The sequence below is a fragment of the Pelodiscus sinensis genome, chromosome 6 (assembly GCF_049634645.1).
Source record: "Pelodiscus sinensis isolate JC-2024 chromosome 6, ASM4963464v1, whole genome shotgun sequence".
Taxonomy (NCBI): Eukaryota; Metazoa; Chordata; order Testudines; family Trionychidae; genus Pelodiscus; species Pelodiscus sinensis.
Window position 1 is genome coordinate 40727987 of NC_134716.1, and position 25721 is coordinate 40753707.

The following is a 25721-nucleotide window of genomic DNA, read 5'->3' on the forward strand; positions in this document are numbered from 1 at the left end:
GCCAGCCAGGGGCCGTAGATGGCGCGCGGCCTCCTGGTCTAGTGCGGAGGTCATGGACCTCATTGAGGTTTGGGGGCAGGCCCCCAACGTCCATGATCTCTGCACTAGGAGGAGGAATGCGGCCGTCTATGGCCGCATAGCAGCCGCCATGGCCAGCAGGGGACATAGGCGCACCCAGGAGCAGGTGCGCATTAAGGTGAAACAGCTGCGGCAGGGGTACGCCAGGGCCACAAGGGGCGGTGCCGCTGCAGGGGCTGCCACCTGCCCCTACTTCGCTGCCCTCCACCAAGTCTTGGGGGGCAGGGCGGTCCGTGCCAGCCCGGGGGACATCGAGCCGGGACCAGAGGGCCCTGACCTGGGCGCACCGGAGGGGCCACTGCCAGCTGTTCCAGCAGGGTCGTCCAGGGAGACCGTACCGGGTAAGTAGTTTGAATTAAGTAGTTCGGGGGGGGGGGGAGGTGGGAGGGAGACCAGAGACTGCGCGCGTGGGCCATGCCTTCCACGGATCACGCAGACACCTGTGCACGTGCGAGCACGTGCCATGCCACCCTTGGGCAGGTGACTCCAGCTGCGTGACACCCAGGGGCCATTGCCGAATAGGCACATGCTTGTGCAAAGAGACGTGACATGCTCCTGACCCCGGGGCAGGACCCAGCAGGATGATTTCTCTTCACATGTACCCTCTACATGGAGGCAGGGGACATCTCCCTTTCCCCCCGCCGCCCCGGCCACACTATACATGGCACAGGGACATGGGTGCGGTCTTGGGGCAGCTCCCAGTCCCGGGGAGAGCCAGACATCCTGACCATGGCCTCTGTACAAGCACAGAGGCTGTGACGGTGCAGGACATGGTCACCCTCACGTTGCGGAGTTGGGGAGGGGGCTGGGCATCATCCTCTGCGTCCCCAGGGAGAACTGACCCCTTCTCTTCTTTCTCTACAGCTGCACCAGCTGCTCGTGCAGGGCGCACCACCCCGCCCGGGACATGCTCCCGCACCTGCAGCCTGCTCCAGACTGCCAGCACGGAGCAGGAATACTGGGACCAGCACCTGGGGTCCCTGCGAGCCGTGCACCGCACACTACAGGCCTGGATGAGGGAAGACCTGCAGGTCCGCCACAAGCTGCTGGCTGAGCTCCAAGGGCTGAGCACCAACCTGCAGCTCATGCTGCAGAGCACGGTGCCCCGTGCTGGTTCTGCGCCTGCTGCCCCCCCAACTGCTGTCCCTCCTCCCACTCCTGCTCCCCCTCCCACCTCTCCCTCCTCAACCCCCACAACCTCTTCCTCAATGTCCACACCCCCCACCTCAACCTCCGCACTCTCCACCCCATCCCCCCGGGGACGCCGAGGCCACCTCCCTCGCCGTGCTGGGAGGCGGTTGGCCCGGTGAGACTCCCACCCCTGATCCTTCAGTTTCCCCACCCCCTCCTTTCCCTTGGTTCCCCCTTTCAGCTCCCTCCTCCCAGTTTTCCCCCTCCTCTCCCTCTCCCTCTCTCTTCCCCTCTCCCACCTCCTTTTCCCAGTTTCCCCGAGTTTTGTTAAATAAACAGAGTTTCTATTTTTGAACACACGTGTCCTTTATTTTGTACATCAAGAAGAGGGGCTAGGGAAGGGTAAGTGGAAGGAGGTGAGGGAGGACTGGGGCACGAGCCCCCGATGGGGAGGACTAGGCTGGCTCTGTGGGCTTCTGGGGGTGGAAGCTCTCCTGCAGCCCCCAACTGCCCCCTCTCCCCAGATGGCAGCCTGCGGCAAGTGCAGCCGGGCTGATGGCCGAGTGGTGTGATGTGCCCAGTGTGGGTAGTCCGGGCACTCCAAGCCAGGACTGCTTTGCAAGCGGGGCACCCCTGAGAACTGTCTGTCCGGGGTGGGGGTCGGGTCCCTTTGAGCGCAGCCCTGGGCTAGCCTGAGGCAGCATCTCCACGCTCTAAGTCCTCCTCTGATGCCCTGCCGGCATTGCTTCCGGCCATCCTTAACCCCGGTTCAGGGTCCACTCTGTGTGAACATGCTAGTTCGAATTAGCAAAACGCTAATTCGAACTAGTTTTTTAGTCTAGATCCGTTAGTTCGAATTAGCTTAGTTCGAACTAACTAATTCGAACTAAGTTAGTTCGAATTAACGTTGTAGTGTAGACGTACCCTATGTGCCTTACAACACAGAGACCTGATTCTGGTATCATTCACACAGAATTTACATCAACTTAACTCCACTGATTTCAATTGAGTTTTTCCTAATTTAGTCTATTGTGATACTAGAATCAGACCTCAGAACTGCAATAACAAAGGAAACAGTAGTAAAAATACAATGAATTTTGCCTGGGGCATCAGCTGATTTGGAAATTAATTCACAACTGGAGCTTTACCATTATTGGTATATAGTTACCATCCTTCCACATGCTACAGAGACAGCAAACAAAGTAATGCATCTTAGCACAATAAAAATCTTTAGGCTCAATATTATAAAAAAGGAGAAATGCCAATTGCAGTAGATAACCATTTTGAACACAATAGAAAATTATGAAGCAAAATTGAACAGCTACTAATACACTGGGCCTGGGTCTTCCCTCACAGCAGTGTTGCATTAGGCAAACTCTATCAAATTCAGCCAAATTACCTTGATTAATACTGGCCCAAGGGAGAAGGGAATCAGATTTAGCAAATATGCCCATGGTGGTAATTTTCACATTCACCTCAGGCTGATTTCATTACTGGAGAACTGATCTGCAGAAAGAGGAGCCTGGTTGTCTTTTTATTTACCAGAGAGTAATTCCACTCAAACCAAAGGAGTTGCACTGGTGTGAAAAGAAAAGAAGGCTCAAACTTCTGCACAGTCCTTAAGCAGAAAAAGATTTCTCCATTCTTAATTTGTTTCCATCTGTGCACCAAAGAGCTGAGGCCCTCTTCTAGTCTTTTGGCTATGACTAGTCCCAGTTCAAAATTATGAAGTAGTCCAACTGCAATTAAAAGTGGGAGATTCCAGTATTTGGCAACATCCTTTCAAGGAGCTTAAGATGTAGTTTTCTCCTAAAAAGTTTTCTTGAGAACTGTTTGCACTGGTGCTGGTGAAGGAGAAAAAAAGGAAGTCAGGTCTATTTTCACAATATACATATTTTGGTCAGGGGATTTAGAATGTTAAATTATTATACTTGAAACGGGACTTCAAATTGACATTTCTAAACCCTTGCAATGCTAAAAAGACCATACATCTTGATTTTATTGGCGCCAGGGGCAGTTCTGGTTTTCCATATGAAATCTCTGTGCCCAGGAAATTCCAGGACACCTGAAAACACTCCACTGTTCCATTCCTTCAATTAAATCTGCACACTGTCTATTCAATTTCACTTTACTGAGTACAACATCTATTCACTGTTCTATGATAAACTTGCTCAGAACACTAAGGTACAGGACAAAGTCCTTCACCCCAAAGTAATATAAATTCAGTCATAAGAAGCTGGTGGTAATGGCACTAACATACTATTAAAAAAAACACTACCCTGTACTTCTGGCTATGAGTTTCTGTAAACATAAAAATATCATCATAAAAGCATACGGCTTTTGATTTTGAAAATACGGATATCATTCTCATTGAATATGCAATATTGAAAGCTACTTCTCGTATAAAGTCATCCAAGTGAGAAACAGACTTAAAATCTTAAAATCACAACAAAATAGAAAATTAATGTTAGGACTTTGACAAGAAAGAAAGAAATTTCAGGAGCAAGTTTAAAGTCGCTATAGATCCTGCCGAATGCTCAGCAAGATCACATTTCCAGACTCTCACATTCAGGGACAAGAATGCATAGCAGAGGCTGAGACAGAGGGACAGAGCATTCCATGATGTAAATTGTCATAGCTCCATTGAAGTCAGTGGAGTTAATACAATTTACATTAGCTGAGGATCTGTGTCAGAGAACACAATATAGCAGTCTCTGTGTTGTATTTAATTTATTATTTTGTTAATTTTTGTATATATTTGGCTTTTTGTACATTTGTATAACTTTTTATAAAAGATTTGGAGAAGTGGGTTCTATGTGTGGCCCAAGAGATATTTTGTTTACAATTACTCACATGCAGGGTTGCCAGATTTCACTAGTTTCCATCTACATCATTTTTTTCCTACTGGTATTACTAAAGTGACATGCATGTGAAGTAAGGGCACGTGAAGTGAAGTGTGTGCTGGTTGCACACAACATTGTGAGAGATGTGTGTGCCCTCTGCATCCAATCAAAGTGCTGCTACAGTTCAATCAGCATGCCCCCACAAATTCTAGTGCACAAGCTCAGTTAGCAAACCTGCCCTATCTCAGGAGAACATTTTGCTTACGACAATCTTGAGGCCTAGTGAGATGAATGAGGGCCACTCTTGTGGCTAGATTGCCCATCACTGAGTTAGAGGGACAAGGTAAATAAAGACTTGAAATAAATAAGGACTATATTAAGCCAAGATTACAGAAGTGTTTCTATGATTTATCCATCACTGTAATTATAGAAGGGCTACACCCTCCTCCCCCAGAGAAACCTGGAATGGACAAAAAAGGAGGACAGAAAATTCCATAAGAGCAAAAAGAACAAGAAAAATCAGATCCTTGATTCATAAGAGATAATAGATTTATTGTCGAAGTGAAAGGAAGGCATATTAGAGTGAATAAAATATGTGCCTGCTATAACTCAGAAAACATAGACCTTTGTTACCTCACATCACAATCTAAACTTGGTTCTAATATACTTCTTATTAATCTAGTATCTTTATTTACTTTGTCCCCTAAATCTTTTATGGAAAATTATAAAATATACAGATTTAACTCAGGACTTGTTTTGGTTCAAAAGTATATAATATTTTCTAAATAAAACATATTATTTGTTTAATCAGATGCACAGATCACTGTAGGAAAAGGTCCTGGTTTATCTCAGATATGTGGTTATGGTCACATAGGTATATCTACACAGCAAAGTTATTTCAGGATACCACAGGTATCCTGAAATAGCTAACCCGCGTCTTTTGAATGCATCCGCTATTTCAAAATATAGTGTATATGTTATTTTGCCATCCCTGTAAACCTCATTCTGCAAGGAGTAAGAGATGGCTTGAAATAGCACTTTATTTCTGAATTTGGCACTGTGTAGAAATAGACTTGAAATAAGCTCAAAATAAGCTACGCATAATACATTATGTATCTTATTTTGAGTTTCGGGTGCTGTGTAGACATACCTATACTGTGGTTGGCTAAATACATAATGTTTTATTAGCTTTAGAGATGACCCCAACCATAACCTGGGATCCAGCAATACTCAGACTTTGGGAATGTTTTCTTCTGGGTCAGAACAATGATTCAAATGAGAGTTCCAGATCTAAAAATCACTTAAATGTCAGGGAGTTTCACATTTTGTACTGAACTTCTGAGCTGTCCCATCTCTATTTGATATCTGATAAAGAGGAAATGCACAACTAACCAACCAACCAAGGTTAAAATAATAATTTTTGAGGTGTGCAAAGTCACCTGCAGTCAGTGTCTGAAGATAAACCCAGATATCCAAAATAAAATCAGGCTGCTTGATGTTCAGAAGCAAAGCTAAAGAGCTCAAGTGAATGAACAAATTCCATATGCTTTGGTTGGTAACTCTTACATTACATATTTTTGTGGCATCATATACATTGTTCTTGTTATTTACAATGGAAAATGTTATTTTGGCTCCAAAGCAATGTCTGTGGATGTGGATACTTTTTCCATGTGCCTTTATTTACCATGTTTTCCTAGAAAATACTGCTTTGAAAATACATCAGCCCTGGAGAAAATGTGATTTCACAAAATGACAGAATGAAGCACTCCTAAGTACCTGTTAAAGAGATCTTGGCAGCATCCAACAACTTTTGTGGTGTTTCTTGGCAAATTTGTTGCATTGAAGGCATCTTGTAATAAAATATGGCATGGAACCTCCACAACTGTTACAGACAATATTCCTGAAATTGAATACAGTGGTGTCAGTTTCCTTAAATAATATTAAAAAAAAGATGTGTTCTTACCTCACGTTAGCTAACATGGTAACTAACATGAGGTAAAATGCAGGAATTAGCAGTCTCAAGGGGTAGATGTGTTAGTCTGTCTCTTCAAAAACAACAAGGAGTCCTGTGGCACCTTAGGTTAGTCTGTTAGTCTCTAAGGTGTCACAGGACTCCTAATTTTTTTGCAGCAATTAACAGGTCAAGGTGAAGGTTAACTCTCATGAAACTACAAATTGCATTGTCTTCATTAGAATTTTTTTTACCTCATGTTAGTTACCATATGTTCTTTAATACAAGATAAAAATATCATTTTTTCCTGTGTACAGGGGCCTCAGATATCACATTAAACTCAAGAGAAGAGTGATGTACAGTTTCTCCCAATCATCTCATATGACACAAAGTACTGCTGAGACAGGAGAGGCCAGATTCTTGGTAAAGCTCATTGATTTCATACACACATCAAATCCATTGTTCCGAAATAACCAATACTGAAATAACCTCTCTCTTCAAAATTAGCGGACAGTGATCTGCCCTCCTCATGCTTCTTGCTAGGGACTGATTGATGAAATTTTTCAAACAAATTCTTATATATTGGTTGACATTTCAACCAGCCAACCTTTTTAGAGATGGTGATTTTAGGCCTATATGGGTATATCTGCACTTGAACTAAGGATGTGATTCCCAGCTTTCATAGGCATTCTCATGCTAGCTCCCACTGAGCTAATGCAGTATAAACAATAGTGTAGCTGGGGGCAGCATGGGCAGTGGTGAGTAGTGGCAGGGGCTAGCCAAGCAGAGTACAGACCTTTCTGACCCACACTGGTACAAACTCAGCACAGCTAGGTCATGCCATTGCTCTCTGCTGCCTGTGCGACCACTGCTATGCTGTTGTTTTTAGTGCACTAGTTCAATGAGAGCTAGTGCAAGTACATCTACATGAACTGTGAATCATATCCCCCTCTCCAAGTGCAGACATAGCCTCAGAGGACTATGCATTTATTTCAGAATAACAACTCTCAAAATAACTATTTCAAAATAGCACATCCACACTACAGGGAAGCCTCAAAATTAGTCTGAGGTAGGCTCCCCTAATGTGGATGCACTACCTCAAATCAGAGGCCCAGGAAGCACTGGGGAGTAATTACTTTGAAAGGCCCTGGGGAGGAGCTATTTCAAAATAGCAGCAGTGGGGTGTCCACACTACTACTATTTCAAAATAGTAATTTTGAAATAAGTGTTATTCCTCACGAAATTAGAGTTTATTATTCAAGAATAAGAAGCCCGTTAGTTTGAAATAATTTTGAAATAGTGGGCTTGCTGTGTAGATGCTCACCTTGTTATTTTGAAATAACAGAAGTTATTTCAAAATCACTCTGTAGTATAGATGTGCCCTGAGAGACAAATGTGACTGGAGTCTGAGCATGACAGTCAGTGGCCAATGGATTCATAGGGAGCTTGAGCTTAAGGGTGAAATAGTTGAAGGCGTCTAAGTGGCTTAGGAACCTAACTGGACATAGGTTCGTAAGGGTCACGTTTTCAAAAGTATTTAAGTGCCTAATTGCAATGGGAGTTAGGTGGTTAATTGCTGAGGCAATTTTGAAAGCCCATGGGGTTCACAAGGACATGAGGTTCAACAAGGACAAGTGCAGAGTCCTGCACTTGGGACGGAAGAATCCAAAGCATTGTTACAGGCTGGGGACGGACCGGCTAGGTAGCAGTTCAGCTGAAAAGAATCTGGGTAATACAGTGGATGAGAAGCTGGATATGAGTCAACTCAGTACTCTTGTAGCCAAGAATGCTAATGGCATATTAGGTGCATTAGGAGGAGCACTGCCAGCAGATCTAGAGAAGTGATTATTTCCTTTTGTTCAGCACTAGTGAGGCCACATCTGGAATATTGTGTCCAATTCTGGGCCCTCACTACAAAAAGAATGTGGATTCATTGGAGAGGGTCCAGTGGAGTACAACCAAAATGATTAGGGGGCTGGAGCACTTGACCTAGGAGGAGAGGCTGAGGGATTTGGGCTTATTTAGTCTGCAGAAGAGAAGAGTGAGGGGGGGATTCGATAGGAGCCTTCAACTTCCTGAAAGGAGGTTCCAAAGAGGATGGAGAGAGGTTGTTCTCAGTAGAGATGGATGGCAGAACAAGGAGAAATGGTCTCAAGTTACAATGGGGGAGGTCTAGATTGGATATTAGGAAAAATTATTTCACTAGGAGGATGGTGTAGTACTGGAATGGGTTACTTAGGGAGGTGGTGGAATCTCCATACCAACAGGTTTTTAAGTCTCGGCATGACAAAGCCCTGGCTGGGATGATTTTGTTGGGATTGGTCCTGCTTTGGGCAGTGGGCTGGACTCAGCCTCCTGAGGTCTCTTCCAGCCCCGTGATTCTATGATTCTAAGTGACTATCTGCATCTTTAGAACCAAAATTCTTTTGAAAATTTGCACTAAGTGATTAAGACACTTGTGAACGTGGGACTTAGAAAATTAAGTACTCCTGAAATTTTACCCTAAATCTCCTCTCATACTGGTTTCATGTCAGTGTGACTTCATTGATTAATATGGAGTCACTCCCAAGTTATATCAGCATAAATATGCAGAGAATCAGGCCCATTATTTTGGTAGCTTTGGGCATAATTTTTAAAGTTTTGCTAAGCATTTTCCAAAATATAAAATACACAGGTATAAAATGGCATGAGGAGAACCAAGTTCATTAACCCCTATGTGGTTGTAGGACTTTGTTTCTTATCTATATATTCTCAGAAAATGGGTTACCAGAATTTACTTGGATCTCAAATAATTTGTTCTAGGCATAAGAAAAGCATTAACTGTGGCAAAAGTGGGTAGATTACTATTTTCTTACTACAATAGATTTTAGTGTGTATAGAAGATTTGCCTATGGATGTTCTGAGTTCTTAGTTATCCGGGACCTTCAAATTACATTATTTCCTAAGATTTTCTTATGCTTCAGATTTTCCATGCAAGGTAAAGCTGTAATTTGTCAAATTCAAGACAGCTGTGAAACTCATGTTGTGTCAAGGGTACTAATTTCATAGCTTTCAAAAAAATGGAAAGAGCTACATAGGTCCATAGTGAGAAAAAATGATATCCTTAAAAAGTGGTCTTTCCTGGTTTGGGACTCAATCTTGATGTGCTATTTATCATTATGCACCAAGATCCTGTTGAAACCAGGGGTTCCCAAACTTTTTGACATGGGGACCAGTAAATCCATTCACGAGCTTTCGGTGGACCGGTAACATTCATTTACATGTTTGCATATTCATTAAGTAAATTATGAATATGAAAAGTATCAGAGGGGTAGCTGTGTTAGTATGAATCTGCAAAAGCGACGAGGAGTCCTGTGGCACCTTATAGACTAACTGAAGTGTAGGAGCATAAGCTTTCGTGGGCAAAGACCCACTTCATCAGATGCATGTAGTGGAAATTTCCAGAGGCAGGAATAAATATGCAGGCCAGGATCAGGCTGGAGATGACCAGGTGGATCCAATCAAGGAGGATGAGGCCCACTTCTAGCAGCTGATCTGGAGGTGTGAATTCCAAGAGAGCAGAAGCTGCTTTTGTAGTTAGCAAGCCATTCACAGTCTTTGTTTAATCCAGAGTTGATTGTGTCAAACTTAAAGATGAACTGTAGCTCAGCAGTTTCTCTTTGAAGTCTGGTCCTGAAGTTTTTTTGCTGCAGGATGGCTACTTTTAGATCTGCAATTGTGTGTCCAGGAAGATTGAAGTGTTCCCCTACAGGTTTTTGTATGTTGCCATTCCTAATATCAGATTTGTGTCCATTGATTCTTTTACATAGGGACTGTCCTGTTTGGCCGATGTATATAGCAGTGGGGCATTGTTGGCACATGATGGCATATATTACGTTGGTGGATGTGCAGGAGAATGTACCAGTGACAGTATGGCTGATCTGGTTAGGTCCTGTGATGGTGTTGCTGGTGTATATATGTGGGCAGAGTTGGCACCGAGGTTTGTTGCAAGGATTGGTTCCTGAGTTCGAGTTATTATGGTGCGGTGTGTAGTTGCTGGTGAGAATATGCTTAAGGTTGGCGGGTTGTCTGTGGGCAAGGACCGGCCTATCTCCCAAGGCCTGTGAAAGTGAGGGATCATTGTCCAGGATGGGTTGAAGATCACTAATGATGCGTTGGAGAGGTTTTAGCTGGGGACTGTAGGTGATGGCCAGTGGTGTTCTGTTGGTTTCTTTCTTGGGCTTGTCCCGTAGCAGGAGGCTTCTGGGTACACATCTGGCTCTGTCAATCTGTCTCCTCACTTCCTCGTGTGGGTATCGCAGAGCTACTTTGAAGTATTTTCCTATTTTGAAGTAGGAATAAGAGATCCTCTGGAATAGGGCTTTATTCCGGAGGATCGGGCCAGTCTAGACGCTCTTTTCCGGCTTTTCTACAAGCCGGAAAAAAGCGGCGGACATCTTTATTTAAATCCCGCGGGGGGTATTTAAATACCCCGCGGATTTCCCTATTACGAAGTTTAAAATTAGCATGCCCCTTTAGGAAAAGGGGCCAGTGTAGACGTAGCCAACATGTATTGAAAAGTGGCTCATTTATTTTGAGAAAGCTGACACCATCTTTCTCATATTCTCATTCCGGATGGTGAATGCACCAGGTTCTCTCCTTTCTGACACATTGTAGTGCCTTTAAACCTCACTGTCAGCAGTGGGGATATTTAAAAGGCACTGCTTTTAAATTTTTATTTAGGATCTGCATGCGCCCTGAACTGTCCTGCTCCCGGCTGGCCGATTCTTCCCCCCCGCCAGCTGATTCTCTCCTGATCTCTCCTGGCAAGCCCTGCTGGCCCTGCGAGCTGGTTCCCCGCCCCCACGATCTCCTCTGGCCCAGTCCCACTGCTTCCGTCCCCCCGCCCCCCGCCAGCCCTGCTTCTGCCGGCCAGTTCCCCAGCCAGCCCCACAGTCTCCCACCGCCAGCTTCACTGCCCCAGTGAGCCGGTTCCCACCCCCGTGATCTCCCCTGGCCAGGCCCTGCTTCCACTGGCTGATTCCCCTCCCTATCTCCCCTGGGTACCTCCATTGCCTGCGGCCCATATCCAACCCCTCCTCCCCCCTCCAGAGCCAGCAGTAAGAGCTCACCTGGTAACCCTCACTATGCCTCTGCTGGGAGCCTGAAACATACGGCTGCATCCGCCCAGCCCGGCTGAGGGCTTGGGGAACCCAGCACTGCAAGGACAGTCTGGGAACCCGGAACACCCTGGCAGCCATGCTGAGGCCAGGTATTTTTTTCCCAGGGCCCGATATCAGGCCATGGCCCATAGTTTGGGAAATGCTGGTCTAAACTAAAGAAGCATAAATTCTTTGACTTTGATTATGACAGTTCTGGAAATCACATGAAAACTACAAGAGGGTTAGTTAAATAGAAAGGAAAGTGCAAGAGGAATAGTTAGGTAGAGGTAAAACTATTGCACAATGTAATCATAGCTGATTTTTCTGGAAATCTCACTAACTGGCTAATGAATTAACCCCTTCAGTGATATGATTCCTAACGTAAACATCACCCTGTTTTCAATTGCTCTTTGAGTCAATTTTTTTGACCCTCATGACTTAACATGTGATTTTTTTTTACCCATATTTTGATAGGATTTTGAAAATAAAGGGCTAGTTTTGGATCTCAATTATACTGGAGTAACTGCATTCAGGGCGGGATTAAGACCTTTAGAGACCATAAGCACTGAAAAGATTATGGTGCCCCCCCCATATGTAATTCAAAATAAAAATAACATTATACCGTAAAATCTCTTTTTTTTTGGTGCCCCTTCTTTGCTGGTGCCCTGAGCACGTGCTTAGTCTGCCTATTGGGTAATCCAGCCCTGACTGCTATAACTTCTGATTTATCCCACTCTGAGAATGGAATCGGGCCCATTAAAAAGAAAAGTATTCTATTTCCCTCACTCCTCCTCTCGTACTTCTTCTTTCTAGTTCTATATTAAACTAGGATAGAAGTATGGAGGAGGTCCTATAACTCATCTGTAACTAGTAATTATCATTTCTTTTAGATATATTAGTAATTATAGGCCAACTAACAATTTTTAAGATTGATAAATTAGATGTAAAAAAAACCCCAAAATAACTAGGCAGTCTTTTTATATGCCAAATTCCAGGAGCTCTTCCTCACTAACAATTTTTAACTCTTTCAAAGCCAGGAATACTTATAGGTAGATAGTTATAGAATTAGTGTACTAACATACTGACACCTCGTGGTCCTTCAGTGATATTACAAATTTATACCTGCAATGCAAGCTGTCATGAAGCAGGCGACAGTACCAGCAACCATCGCTCTAAAGGCACTATCAGCAATGTCCCTTTTTTTGGAAGGAGCCATAGATGCTGGGAAGAAAATTGGAAAAATCAGAAAAAAAGAAGATGAAATTCATAGCAAGCATATCCTCTTGAAAAGCAAATTGCAAGTTACAGTACTGACCAATCAGAGCAAGTAAAATAAATCTGTTCTCAGTGGGGTATGCAAATGCAGAATATGCAGTGGTTTTCTTTCTACATAAAAGTGAACTGCAAATACAAAATGTAATTTCCATTTACCTGAACAATATGTGCTGAATACCGCACTGAAACTGGTTGATAGGTACCAACTACTGTCAAACCACTTTTTTTCCTTCTATCAACTGTCACACCCACTGATCTCTGCTCATCTATGTTGCCCCAGCACACACCGTTCCCGGAGAGCAGAGCTGTCACAGAACCCCAGTGCAGACAGGAGACAGCTTATATGGGATCAGGTAAGAATATTTTTCAAAGTTCATTTTCAATTGTTTGATTATCCTGAAGAACGGGAAAGTTGGACATTGTTTATAAACTGATTTGCTTATGTGGCATTCTAACAGAAAGCAAGCCAATATTTTCCAAAATATCAGCTGGAATACAACAAACCTAATGAAATGATTTATTCTGAACAAAGCCAGAGGGCTGCTCTGTAGCACTGGCTGTCGATGGCCATGAAGGTAGGGCACAATAGCAGAGGACTGCCAGGGTGTACGAATGCCCTGACTACAATTCCAACCACAGTGGAGTGGAGCATAGGGATTTCCCCTGCAGATTTTAACCACACAAGAATCCCACTAAAGGGGAAGTTCTTCAGTGACTGATTCATTGAGGTTAAGGGTAGTTTTACATAGCGGAGTGAGGCAAAAGCTGTCCCAATGCAGCCAAGAAGCAGGGCTTTAGTGATGTATTGAAGTTAATCAAGAATGTATCCCACAGAGCACACTTTTTTGGATTATACTTGCAAAAAAACTGTCAAAATGAGAAATACATATTGGTCTTACTCAGTCCTCCTATCACCATTCCCAGAGAACCAAAATTTGCAAATCCACAGAGGGCGTAGGTGGCAATGGTTTCAGAATGGATCTAAAACCAAAAAACATACACCACAGACAGAAAATTAATTATTCAGTTGTTGGAAAGTTTGCAGATGATTCAAAATTACTCATGATAGTTAAGTCCAAAGTGAAGAGCTTTAACCGGATCTCACAAAACTGGGTAACTGGGAAACAAAATGGCAGCTGAAATTCAGTGTTGATAAATGCAAAGTAATGCAGAAAACATAATATTAACCATACATACAAAATGCACTGGTCAGATTGGCTGGTAGCACTTAAAGAGATCTTGGAGTCACTGTGGATAATGCTCTGAAAACATTTGCACAATGCGGAGTTGCAGTCAAACAAGTTAGCAGAATGTTAGGACCATTAGGAAAGACAGAAAGTTTCATATTGACACTATATAAAACAATGGTACGCCCATACCTTGATTATTACCTGTTGTTCTGGTTGCCCCATCTCAAAAATATACATATTAGAACTTCAGAAGTTCTGGAGAAGGACAGCAAAATGATTAGAGAATTGGAAATGCTTCCATATGAGGAGAGATTAAAACTACTGGGATTTTCAGCTTGGCAAAGTGGTGACTAAGGAGGAATATGATAGAAACCTATAAAATCATGAATTGTGTGGAGAAAGTGACTAAAGAGGTGTTATTTACCCCTTCACATGACACAAGAACCAAGGGTCACCTGATGAAATTAGCAGGCAACAGGTTTAAATCAAGCAAAATAAAGTACTTCACACAATGCACAGTCAACCTGTGGAGCTCATTGCCAAGGGATGTTGTGAAGGCCAGTGTATAACGGGATTAAAAAAATGAGTTAAGTTTAATAATTTTTGTTGTTCTTTTCTGTCCTTCTCCAATTTATCCCCATCTTTCCTGAAATGTGGTGCCCAAAACTGGACACAGTCCTCTTGTTGAGGTCTAATCAGTGCAGAGTAGAGCAGAAAAATTACTCCTTGTGTTTTGCTTACAACACTTCTGTTAATACATCCCAGAATGAGGTTTGCTTTTTTTGCAACAGTGTCACACTATGGACTCAAATTTAGCTTGTGGTCCACTATGACCCATAGACCCCTTTCTGTGGTACTCCTTCCTAGACGGTCATTTCCCATTCTGTATGTGTGTAATCGATTGTTTCCAGAACATTTCTTCAGTTTGTCCTGATCATTTTTAATGATAATCCTATCTTCCAAAGCATTTGCAAGCTTTGTATCACCCACAAACTTTATAAACATGCTTTCTATGCCATAATCAAAATTGTTCATGAAAATATTGAATGCAACTGGTTTAAAAATTGATCCCTGTGAAACTCCACTTGTTATACCCTTCCAGCATGACTGTGAATCATTGATGACTACTCTTTGGCAATGGTTATCCAGCCAGTTATGCACCCTCCTTACAGTAGCCCCATCTAGGTTATATTTCCCTAGTTTGTTAATGAGAAGGTCATGTGAGACTGTATCAAATGCTTTACTAAACTCTAAGTATACTACATCTATCACTTCTCGCTAATCCTCAAGGTTTGTTATCCCATGAAAGATAGCTATAAGTTTGGGATGACATCATCTGTTCTTTAAAAATCTATTCTGTTATCTTATTATCTTCTAGATATTGGCAAATGGATTCCTTAATTATTTGCTCCATTATCTTTTCTGGCACAGAAGTTATGCTGACTGGTCTGCAGTTTCCTGGGTTGTCCCTATTTCCCTTTTTATATATGAGCACTTTACTTGCCTTTTTCCAGTCTTCTGAAATCTCTGCTGTTTTCCATGACTTTTCAAAGATGATAGCTAGTGCTTCAGATACCTCCTCAATAATTCTCTTGAGTATTCTAGGATGTACTTCATCAGGCCCTGATGACTTGAAGACATCTAACTTTTCTAAGTAATTTTAACTTGTTCTTTTCTTATTTTAACTTTGTTATTCCTTTATTGAGTAATGGCCCTACTCTGTCCTTGGTCTTTCTCTTACTTCCAATATATTAGTAAAATGTTTTCTTGTTACCCTTTACACTTCTAGCTAGTTTGAGCTCATTTTGTGCCTTCACCATTGTAAGTTTGACCCTACATAATTGTGTTATTTGTTTATAGTCATCCTTTGTAATTCTACCTACTTTCCACTTTTTGTAGGACTCCTTTTTGATTTTTAAATCATTCAAGATCACTTGGTTAAGACAGAGTGGTCTCTTGCCATACTTCCTATCTATTCTCTGAAGTGGAATAGTTTGCTCTTGCAGGCTTTAATACTGTCTCTTAAAAACTGCTGACTGTCTTCCATTGTTTTTCCTCTTAGTCTTGTTTCTCATGAGACCCTTAGGCTGTGTCTAGACTACAAAGTTCTATCGGAAAAAGATATGCAAATTGCAAACCACAATTTGTGTATCTTTTTCCGCTTTTCTACTGAAAGAGTCTTTCCTGACAATTGGCTCATCTACACTAGGCCAAATGTCAGAAAAAAGCCTCTTTCAGAACATCCCCTCTTCCTCAGGGAATGAGGTTTACAGGGATGCTGAAGAAACATGTCTGCTTTTCCGAATTTTTTTTAGGAAAAACAGACACATTCCTTGGACACAGTAGAGCTTTTACGGGATACCAGAGATATCCCAGAAAAACTCTGTAGTCTAGACAAACCCTTACCTACAGCTCCCTGAGTTTGCTAATGTCTGCCTTCTTGAAATCCATTGTTTTTATTTTGCTGCTCTCCCCCTACTTTTCCTTAGAATCACGATCACTTTCACCCAAGTTGCCTTCCACTTTCAAATTCTCAACCAGTTCCTCCCTATTTGTGCATCAATGGTTATAGCCATAATGGCAGGGATGTAGCCTCATGACTGTGAGTGTCTCTAAGTGTCTGACAGCAGCAGCTGGGATTGGACAATAGAGGATAGATCACTCAATGATTGACCTATTGTATTCATTCACTCTGAAGCATTTGGCATTGGCACTGTCAAAGACAGGATGCTGGGCTAGTTGGACCATTGGTCTGACAAAATATGGCCAGTTTTATGTCCTTAAAGTAATTCAGAGATGTGGATTATGGGCTTTACCTGTCCACTGCTGACTCTCATCACAAGTATTTGATGAAAAATGCACCTTGGTCTAGAGAGGATGAAAGATAAGACTGAGAGTGAGGAATCCTGAATTTTCTCAGTCCTCCTCTGCCAGTGACTCAGTCTATGGGCAAAATACTTAATTCTTTCTCACTCTGTGGCTACGTCTACACTGGCCCCTTTTTCGAAAGGGGAATGCTAATTTTAAATTTCGGAATAGGGAAATCGCGGGGGATTTAAATATCCCCCGCGGGATTTAAATAAAGATGTCCGCCGCTTTTTTCCGGCTTGGGGAAAAGCCGGAAAAAAAGCGTCTAGACTGGCCCGATCCTCTGGAATAAAGCTCTTATTCCTACTTTGAGGCGGTAATTGGGGGGCTGCAGGAGAGCTTCCACCCCCAGAAGCCCGCAGAGCCAGCCCAGTCCTCCCCATCGGGGGCGCGTACCCCATTCCTCCCTCACCTCCTTCCACTTACCCTTCCCTAGCCCCTCTTCTTGATGTACAAAATAAAGGACAATTGTGTTCAAAAATGGAATCTGTCTTCATTGAACAAAACTGGGGGAGACTGGGAAAAGGAGGTGGGAGAGGGGAAGAGAGAGGCTGGGAGAGGGGAGGGCAACTAAAATGATCAGAGGTTGGGAACAGGTCCCATATGAAGAGAGGCTAAAGAGACTGGGACTTTTCAGCGTAGAAAAGAGGAGACGGAGGGGGGACAGGATAGAGGTCTCTAAAAGCAGGAGTTGGGTGGAGAGTGTGCATACAGAAAAGTTCTTCATTAGTTCCCATAAAGAAGGACTAGAGGACACCAAAGGAAAGGAATGGGTAGCAGGCTTCAAACTAGTAACAGAAAGTTGTTCTTCACAAAGCAAAGAGTCACCCTGTGGAACTCCTTGCTGCAGGAGGCTGTGAAGGCTAGAACTAGAACAGAGTTGAAAGGGAAGTGAGATCAAGTAATGGAGGTTGGGTCCATGGAGTGCTATTAGCCAGGGGGTAGGAGTGGTGTCCCTGCGCAAGGTTTGTGGAAGGCTGGAGAGGGATGGCACGAGACAAATGGCTTGGTCACTGTCTTCGGTCCATCCCCTCCAGAGTCCCTAGGGTTGGCCGCTGTTGGCAGACAGGCTACTGGGCTAGATGGACCTTTGGTCTGACCCAGGATGGCCATTGTAAGCTCAGGGCTCAGGGTCGGGGGTCTCAGTGGACCACCTTGATTTTCATGCACACCTGCTCCTGGGTGGCCAGGCTGGCAGCTCTCCTGCCCTAGACGGCCACTTTCCTGTGCCTACTGCGGAGGTCGTGGACGAGGTCCACGATGTCCGCACTAGCCCAGGCGGGTGCCTGCCTCTTGCGGTCCTGGGCAAGCTCCCGGGAGCCGCCAGCCTGGTCCCGGGAAGAGGGGGAGGGTTGGGGGGCATCGGGTGGGTGGCTCGATCCGTGCCAGGTGCAGGGTCTGCTGGCTGGGTGCTGGCAGGCTTGCACCTGGCATGGGCACCGTAGCCAGCCCGTGCCCCTTTAAGGAGTCCGGGGCCGGGAGGGGGGCAGACGAGTTTCCCTGGTGTTGGCCAGAGTGGCCACCAGGGAAACCTGGGGAGGGCTAGCCTCCCACTAGTTCGAATTAAGGGGCTACACACCCCTTAATTCGAACTAGCTAGTTCGAACTAGGCTTAATCCTCGTAAAATGAGGTTTTCCTAGTTCGAACGAAGCGCTCTGCTAGTTCAAATTAAATTCGAACTAGTGGAGCGCTAGTGTAGCGCCTATTAAAGTTAGTTCGATCTAACGTCCATTAGTTCGAACTAACTTTGTAGTGTAGACATACCCTTAGGGACTTAGGATACAGGAGGGGCTCAGGGATGGGGGCAAGTGATTGGTGTGTGAAGTCTGGGCCAGACCCCACACCCCAATCCTGAGCCCCAGCCCTGACCCCACTCTAACACCTCAACACCCACCAAGACCCTGCACCTCACTCCAACCTCCTGTCCTGAGCCCCCTCCCACACTCCAAGCCCTTGGCCCCAGCCTGGAGCTCTCTTCTGTACCCCAAACACCTCATCCCCACCCCAGAACCCGCATTCCCCATGGGAGCACCACCCTCCTGCCTCAACCCACTGCCCTCTGAACCCATCATTTTTGCCCCACTCTGTTGCCTAGCCCCCCCATCTAATATTTCCAGACTCCCAGAAGATTTAATCCAGATCTGCTCACCCTCCCAAGCAATTTTACGATCATCACCTAGTATCCACTACTATTTGTACCCTGTAACTTCTCGCATTCACTGCACTACATGTGAAGTGTTCATGATATAACTATGGCATACAGTATGGGAAGTTAGATTTGTTCACACGCTATTTTTCTTTGCTGTGAATTTCAGTATTTCTGTCATTTTTCATAATAATTATATAGATTAACAGGAGTTGTCTGGATTGGGATTGAAAATCTCAAAGGGTTTTGATTATCCAAACTGGTTTAGTGCTCCTGCACTGGCTAGAAATGTCCCCCCTTTGGAAACATTCCCACTGCAGCCAGACAAGTGAATGCTTCCTTCAAGGGAAAGGAGTACATTTAAACTGTTAGTGGGGCTCCACAAGAATCCTAGGGACAGAGTCGGGATCAGTACACCCCCTGGCTGCCCTTGTCCATATCTGCTCCCCAGCCACTGCCATCTATTTTGCGGCAACACATGTTCTCCATCAGGCTCAGAGCAGAGAGAAGTTTGTTTCCTTTCCACTTCCAGAGGCTCACAACCTCTTTCCTCAATGGACTTTCCAGTGACAAGAGCTACTTGCAGGGTATATGATAGCTTCCCTGTGGTCCAGCTAGGCGACAGCCCTTGAAAAAGCCTAGTTGAAGAAGTCTAGTTGAAAGGTAGGGGAAAGCAGGGAACATGGAAGTGGAAAGCTTTGCCTCCTGCATCCCATTCCGCTTTAATAGCTTTTTAAGCCCACATTGAAGTCTGCTGAGTGCTCTCATAGGTTTCCTGTTCATTAGCAGCTCCTTTGTTCCTGCTCCTGTTTTCTGAGAATCAATTTGTAGAGATTTGCAGTCATGCGGCACATATGCAGGAAAACGTTTGTCATGTACTCACTCTATTTGCTTTCCCTAGAAACGGCTTTGTTTCTTGTGATTTCTCTGCCTTCAGTTGTACTCTCCTAGCTTTTCAAAAACAGGAAGGCTTGTTGTTATAGGCTGTGGGGGGTGGAATCCAGCCAGGTGCTTTCTCTCTGAGGGTATGTCTACACTACCTCCCTAGTTCGAACTAGGGGGGTAATGTATGCATACCGAACTTGCTAATGAAGCCCGGGATTTGAATTTCCCGGGCTTCATTAGCATAAAGCCGGCTCCGCCATTTTTAAAAGCCAGCTTGTTCGAACCCCGTGCCGCGTGGCTACACGCGGCACGGGCTAGATAGTTCGAACTATGTAGTTATTCCGAACTATCTGTACGCCTCGTGGAATGAGGTGTACAGATAGATCGGAATGGCTACATAGTTCGAACTATCTAGCCCGTGCCGCGTGTAGCCGCGCGGCACGGGGTTCGAACAAGCCGGCTTTTAAAAATGGCGGAGCCGGCTTTATGCTAATGAAGCCCGGGAAATTCAAATCCCGGGCTTCATTAGCAAGTTCGGTATGCATACATTACCCCCCTAGTTCGAACTAGGGGGGTAGTGTAGACATACCCTGAGCACCTATCTGTGTCTAGATCAGGGATGGAGAACCTATTCTATGTCAGAGGCCATTGACCTTCAGAAAAAAATCAATGGCAGACCATACACGTTCAACTCACCTGCCTGGGGTGGGGGAGGACAGAGGTTCAAGGCTTCCCCATGCAGCTGGGTGAGCTGGCACTTGCAGCTGCAGCCCTGTGGATGAGAAGCCCCAAGCCTCAGTACCCCTCCCCAAGCAGATGAATTGAATGTGTGTGACCCATAGGCCAGATGAAAATGAGCAAGGGGGCGGATATAGCCCCAGGTTGGAGGTTCCCTAATTTAGATGTATTAGAGAGGTCTGAGATTGAATAGAAGTTAAATCTGAGAACCCAAACATTCTTATGTCCAAGCCATAAGAGGTCACACTTAAAATTGCTAGTTGCACATCCAGCTTCTGCAATAACAATAATAATCCTTTGTACGCAACCTTAGGCGCAGGAAGATGAAAGGGACATGTCCCTCTCAATGCAGTTGCAATACCAAATATTGGCTCAAAAGGATGGACAGCTGGAAAACAAGGAGTCTGTTTTGTTGAAAATGTTTTGAAGTGTCAATATATCATTTCCCCCTATACGGGATAAAACTTAGACTTTTGGCATTTTTCATAAAAAACCATGATACGGTCCTGTCTGATTCAGATTTGGTTCCTAAACCTGTGTCTCCCACATCCCCCTGTGAATGCCTTAAACTCCAGACTATTCTGAGACTATTCAAGCTCCCTTTGTCTCTCTCATTTTGACCAGAAATTCTGCTGGGTAAATTATGATGGCAAAAAGTTGTGTCTAAATTTATTTGACCAGCTCCACTCAGAAAGAAGAATTGCACCTATCTTGGTCTTGTCTCCTGTGGCTATTTGCCCTGACTCTACCAGCTGAAACCAAAGCAAGTGCTCCTGGTGCTATGAACCAAAGCAAGAGCTTGGGCTATGAACTAGTGCAGCTACATTTGTGTCTGACCATTCAGTACTGGAGTCATGACAAATTCCTGATAGTAACCAGACCTCAGTTGCCAGTACCTCTTTGTGCGACACACTGGGCTTTCCTTTAAGTTGTTTAATTCTAGACCTTGTCTGGCTTGTGAGGACTGACATGCTTCCAACCCAGAATGGCATGGCTGCAAGACCATACTAGGGCCTGGAGGAGGAGGAATTTCAATAATTTAGGTCCATTGTGGAAAGATAAAAAGAGGTTTAACACAAGAGAAAATGTCAAATTAATGTGCAATATTCATCTTTGTTGTAATTCCACTAAAATCAGTGGAGCACAATTAGGTAAGAATTTGGCCCAGTAAATCAGTAGACTATAAAATGTTACTCACGGTCATATATTGTTTCATGCCATCAATGTACACTGGCCCACCTTTCTCTCGCAAATGGATCAATGCTGAAAGACGCTCATAAGCCACAAATTCATTGAAGAAAGTCTTGTAACCTAGAAGTCCACCGACAATAAAGCTGTCTTCCCAGTCTACCCCCATCATAAAAGAAAATGGCATGAAGACATAAGCGCAAATGATCTGCAAAATATACAAGACAGAGAGGAGGGCTGGGTGCACAAGCTCAAATATTTGCTACCACAAGAGAAAATGTCAATCAAAGAGTGAAGATTCTGCTAAATTGCCTAAAATAAATTTCAGTTTTTTAAAAAAGAAGTATATAAAAATAATTCTTGGCAGCTTGCTGCTATCTCTCTAGTAGTTTGGGGAATTTTAATGGTCAAGTCCACCTGAATTACCAGAGAAGTAGCAAGTTAAGACTCAGGTCCAACCAAAGTAATTAAGTACATAGTTCAGTTTTATGCCTCAAATTAAACATATGCTTAAAAGCTTTGTTGGATTGCAGCCTAAAATGGAGGCTGTGGTCCAGGGAATTGGAAAGAGAGATGGACGACTAAAATTCTCATCTGACATAATCTGGTGTAGCTACTCTGAAAAAATGAGTTTTAAAAATATGTTAACTAACACATTTTAATTACTACCTTGGGAACACAAATGGTTTGTCTCTATATAAAATATGTACAGCTTTAGCTATACTTGTATACTTAACTGTTATGATTGCTTCTTGTATCAATATAAAAGTGCTTATAGCAGTATAGCTTATTCCTGTATGGGAAGAGGAATAAACTATACGGCTACATCTAGACTGGCCCCTAATTCCGGAAAAGTCATGCAAAGCAGGTAAGTCAGAATAGGGAAATCCGTGGGGGATTTAAATATCCCCCGCGGGATTTAAATAAACATGTCCGCCGCTTTTTTTCTGGCTTGGGGAAAAGCCGGAAAAAAGCATCTAGACTGGCGCGATCCTCCGGAATAAAGCCCTTTTCCAACTTTCAAGTAGGAATAAGAGATCCTCCAGAAAAGGGCTTTATTCCGGAGGATCGTGCCAGTCTAGACGCTTTTTTCCGGCTTTTCCCCAAGCCGGAAAAAAAGCGGCGGACATGTTTATTTAAATCCGCGGGGGATATTTAAATCCCCCGCAGATTTCCCTATTCTGACTTACCTGCTTTGCATGACTTTTCTGGAATTAGGGGCCAGTCTAGACGTAGCCTACTAGTACAAGGCACCTATATACCACTACAACTGTGCACATTAGACTTGTAACTATAATGGTAAAAATACATCCCCCACCAGTGTTCCCTCTATTTTTTTCCTTCCCTGAGTGGAATGAATTTTCTTATGTGCACCAATGTGGAGGGGCTGTACAATACTTCACCTTCACATTGGTGCACAAAATAAAACCTGGGTGCTGAGGTGCAGGAGAGGGATGGGGATGAGGGGTTCTGGACTGGCATTGTAGGCTTTGGGGTGGAGCTGGGGAAGTGGACTTTGGGGTACAGGAAGGTGATCAGAGCTGGTGGGGACTCAAGGTAGCAGGGTTGGGGCCAAGGGTTTCTGAGGGTGGGAGAAAGCTCAGACCTAGTACAGAGGGTTGAGGTGCAGGAGTGTGAGGGCTCTGGCTGTGGGTGCAGCTTGGGGTGGGGCTGGGAAAAGGTGACTGGGGCCTGCAAAGGGGGTGAATGAGTGCAGGGAGGGCCATTCAGAGGAACAGGGAGGGGACATGAGGGAGCATCCCATTTAAGCAATCAAAATTTTGGCAAGGGCACAGGATGCTACAATGTGTTGCCTATGTGTGTGGGGATGAGGAGTTTGGGGTATAAGAAGGAGGCTCAAGGTTTGGGGAGGGGCTCAACAGAGCTGGAGGACTGGGGTTCAGGTTGGGGCACAGGCTCTGGGCTGGGCACTGAAGTGCAGGAGAGGGGTGGGGATGAGGGGTTCTGGACTGGCAGTGTAGGCTTTGGGGTAGAGCTGGGGATGTGGCCTTGGGGGTACAGGAAGGTGATCAGAGCTGGTGGAGGCTCAAGGTGGGACAGGGGCTTGGGTTTATCTGGGCAGCTCCCTGCTGAGGCCGGCAGGAAGGGATGCCTCCCCACCATCCTCAGCAGCAGTTTCAGGACTTGGGGAGCCCCTGGGCCCCTGTGTGGCTATATAGGAAGTTGTGAGTCCTCAGCTTAGGGCAGACCGAGGCTCCAACTCTTCTGGGAACACAGAGCCAGTCCCGTTACAGATGAAGAGCCAAACAAAATTGTGGTGGATACAGCGCAAAGAGCTGAGGGGAAAAAGTTGTTGGGCAAAAAAAAAAAACAAAAACAAAAACAAACCAGAGCAGGCATTGCCCTTTTTTAAGGTGGCCATTTTGAAGTCTGCACTCATGTCCCATGCAGACAGAAACATGCTGCCCCTTTCAGAACTGCATTTTTTTCTTTGAAGAGCCACATGCGGCTCATGAGCTGTGGGTTGTCCACCCCTGGTTTAAGGCAAACTTAGATAACTATATCTGTACAAAATATTAATGTAGACCAGGCCAGAGACAGTCAGATTTAAAAGCCTCGTAGCCTAGGAAAATGATACAGGTATGTCTTATAATTAAAAATCTGCAAACTCAGCTAACCCATTTTTAAATATAACTTTGTCTAAACTAGGAGCCTAAGCTAATTAAAACAGTTTTGGACACACCACATTTTTCCTGTGGAAGGGCTGGTCTACACTGAAAAGTTAGGTCACATCCTTATGGATTGTGAAAAATTTCACACCCTGTGTGATGTAGACACTGCTAGGATGAAAAAAAATATTTAATTGATCTAGCAGCCACCTCTCAAAGAGGAGGATTTACTACAGCACCAGAATACCCCCTCCATCACTGTAGTCAATGTCCACACTGCATTGCTACCAAGGGGCTGCTGTACCATTTCTTGTGTAACATAACCCTCCCTCAGAGGCTTTGCCAAATCTAAGAATAAAAGATTCAGTGCAGTGGTCTGAAGCAAAAGCTATTGTGGGTGTTTAATGAAGTGTTAATTTGTGGCTGGTGCATGCAAATAGCTCTTCTGATTTTTCTATTCATTGATGGTAGCTGTGATTAGATGAGATTAGAGCTAAAGCAAACTCACCATTCACAAAATGGCAGCGCCTTTGGGGTAAAGTCATAAACATTGATGCTCTAGAATATTTACATTGCAACAAGTATTTGTCACAGACTATCTTGTGATGCAGGGATTTAAAGGAGTTTTCCTTTTTAAAAGTAATGTAATGTATAAACATCTAATGTTTGATTAACATTGGCATTTTTCTTTAAGATAGACAAATCATGGGGAAAAAAAAAGTTCAGAGGACAATACCTCAAAGCTCAGCTGCGGATAGTTAAACATATTGCCCAGCCAAGATAGAGCTGAATCAACGAAAGACAGCAAAGCAATGAAGGCGATCAGGTTCACAGCAATGTTCGCCACCAATGGGATGGAGGCAGAGGCACCCTGACTGGCAGCTTCCAGCAAGTTTTTTGAGTCTCTTTATCAAGGAAAACAAGAAAAGAATTTGAACACTAAAGAGACATTTTCCAGTTCATGGATAAGTTGAGAAACAATAGTTGATGATAAACCAGCAATTTAAATCTCTGGGCACCCACTTCTTGGCCTGCAGACAGGGGATGAGGGTAGGGCAGACAGAGCAACCGGTCCAGGGTCTGGTGATTCCCTGGGATCTTTAAATTTCTCACTGGAACACAGCATAGCGTGCTCCAGACAACTCTAAGGGTGTGTCTAGACTACATGGCTCCGTCGATGGAGCCATGTAGATGAGCTTACTAGACATAGCAAAATGAAGCGGTGATTTAAATAATCGCCGCTTCATTTACATCAAAATGGCCGCCGCACTGTACCGATCAGCTGATTGTTGGCACAGTGCTGTAGTCTAGACGGGGATCAGCCGACCCCAGCACTCTTTGTCGTCAGATCCTTTATTCCTCGTGAACAGGATCTGATGACAAAGGGTACTGGGGTCGGCTGATCCCCGTCTAGACTACAACGCTGTGCCGACAATCAGCTGATCGGCACAGCCCGGCGGCCATTTTGATGTAAATGAAGCAGTGATTATTTAAATCGCCACTTCATTTTGCTATGTCTAGTAAACTCATCTACATGGCTCCGACAATGGAGCCATGTAGTCTAGACACACCCTTAGTGACCAAGGCTCCAACTCTTCTGGGAACACGGAGCCAGTCTCTGCTCCCCACTTTGCCCAGGGGTCCAGTATGGCTGTC

The 25721-nt window shown here is 44.4% G+C and overlaps 1 protein-coding gene across 7 annotated transcripts in view; it reads right to left on the reverse strand.

The window, feature by feature from the left end:
• The window catches only part of SLC28A3 (solute carrier family 28 member 3), a 125464-nt gene that overhangs the window by 38103 nt on the left and 61640 nt on the right, over positions 1-25721 (reverse strand). For 3 of the 7 annotated variants that reach the window (XM_075931772.1, XM_006135882.4, XM_075931771.1), the window contains 6 exons: positions 24802-24970; positions 21446-21643; positions 13319-13400; positions 12267-12365; positions 5829-5952; positions 1495-3053 (listed from right to left, as the gene is read on the reverse strand). In XM_075931772.1, coding sequence (XP_075787887.1) covers positions 2933-3053; positions 5829-5952; positions 12267-12365; positions 13319-13400; positions 21446-21643; positions 24802-24970 — 793 coding nt within the window. In that variant the 3' untranslated portion in view covers positions 1495-2932. Of the gene's footprint in view, positions 1-1493; positions 3054-5828; positions 5953-12266; positions 12366-13318; positions 13401-21445; positions 21644-24801; positions 24971-25721 lie in introns of those variants that run through there. The other 4 variants (XR_012904718.1, XM_075931770.1, XR_012904719.1 and 1 more) reach the window with 4 other exon arrangements.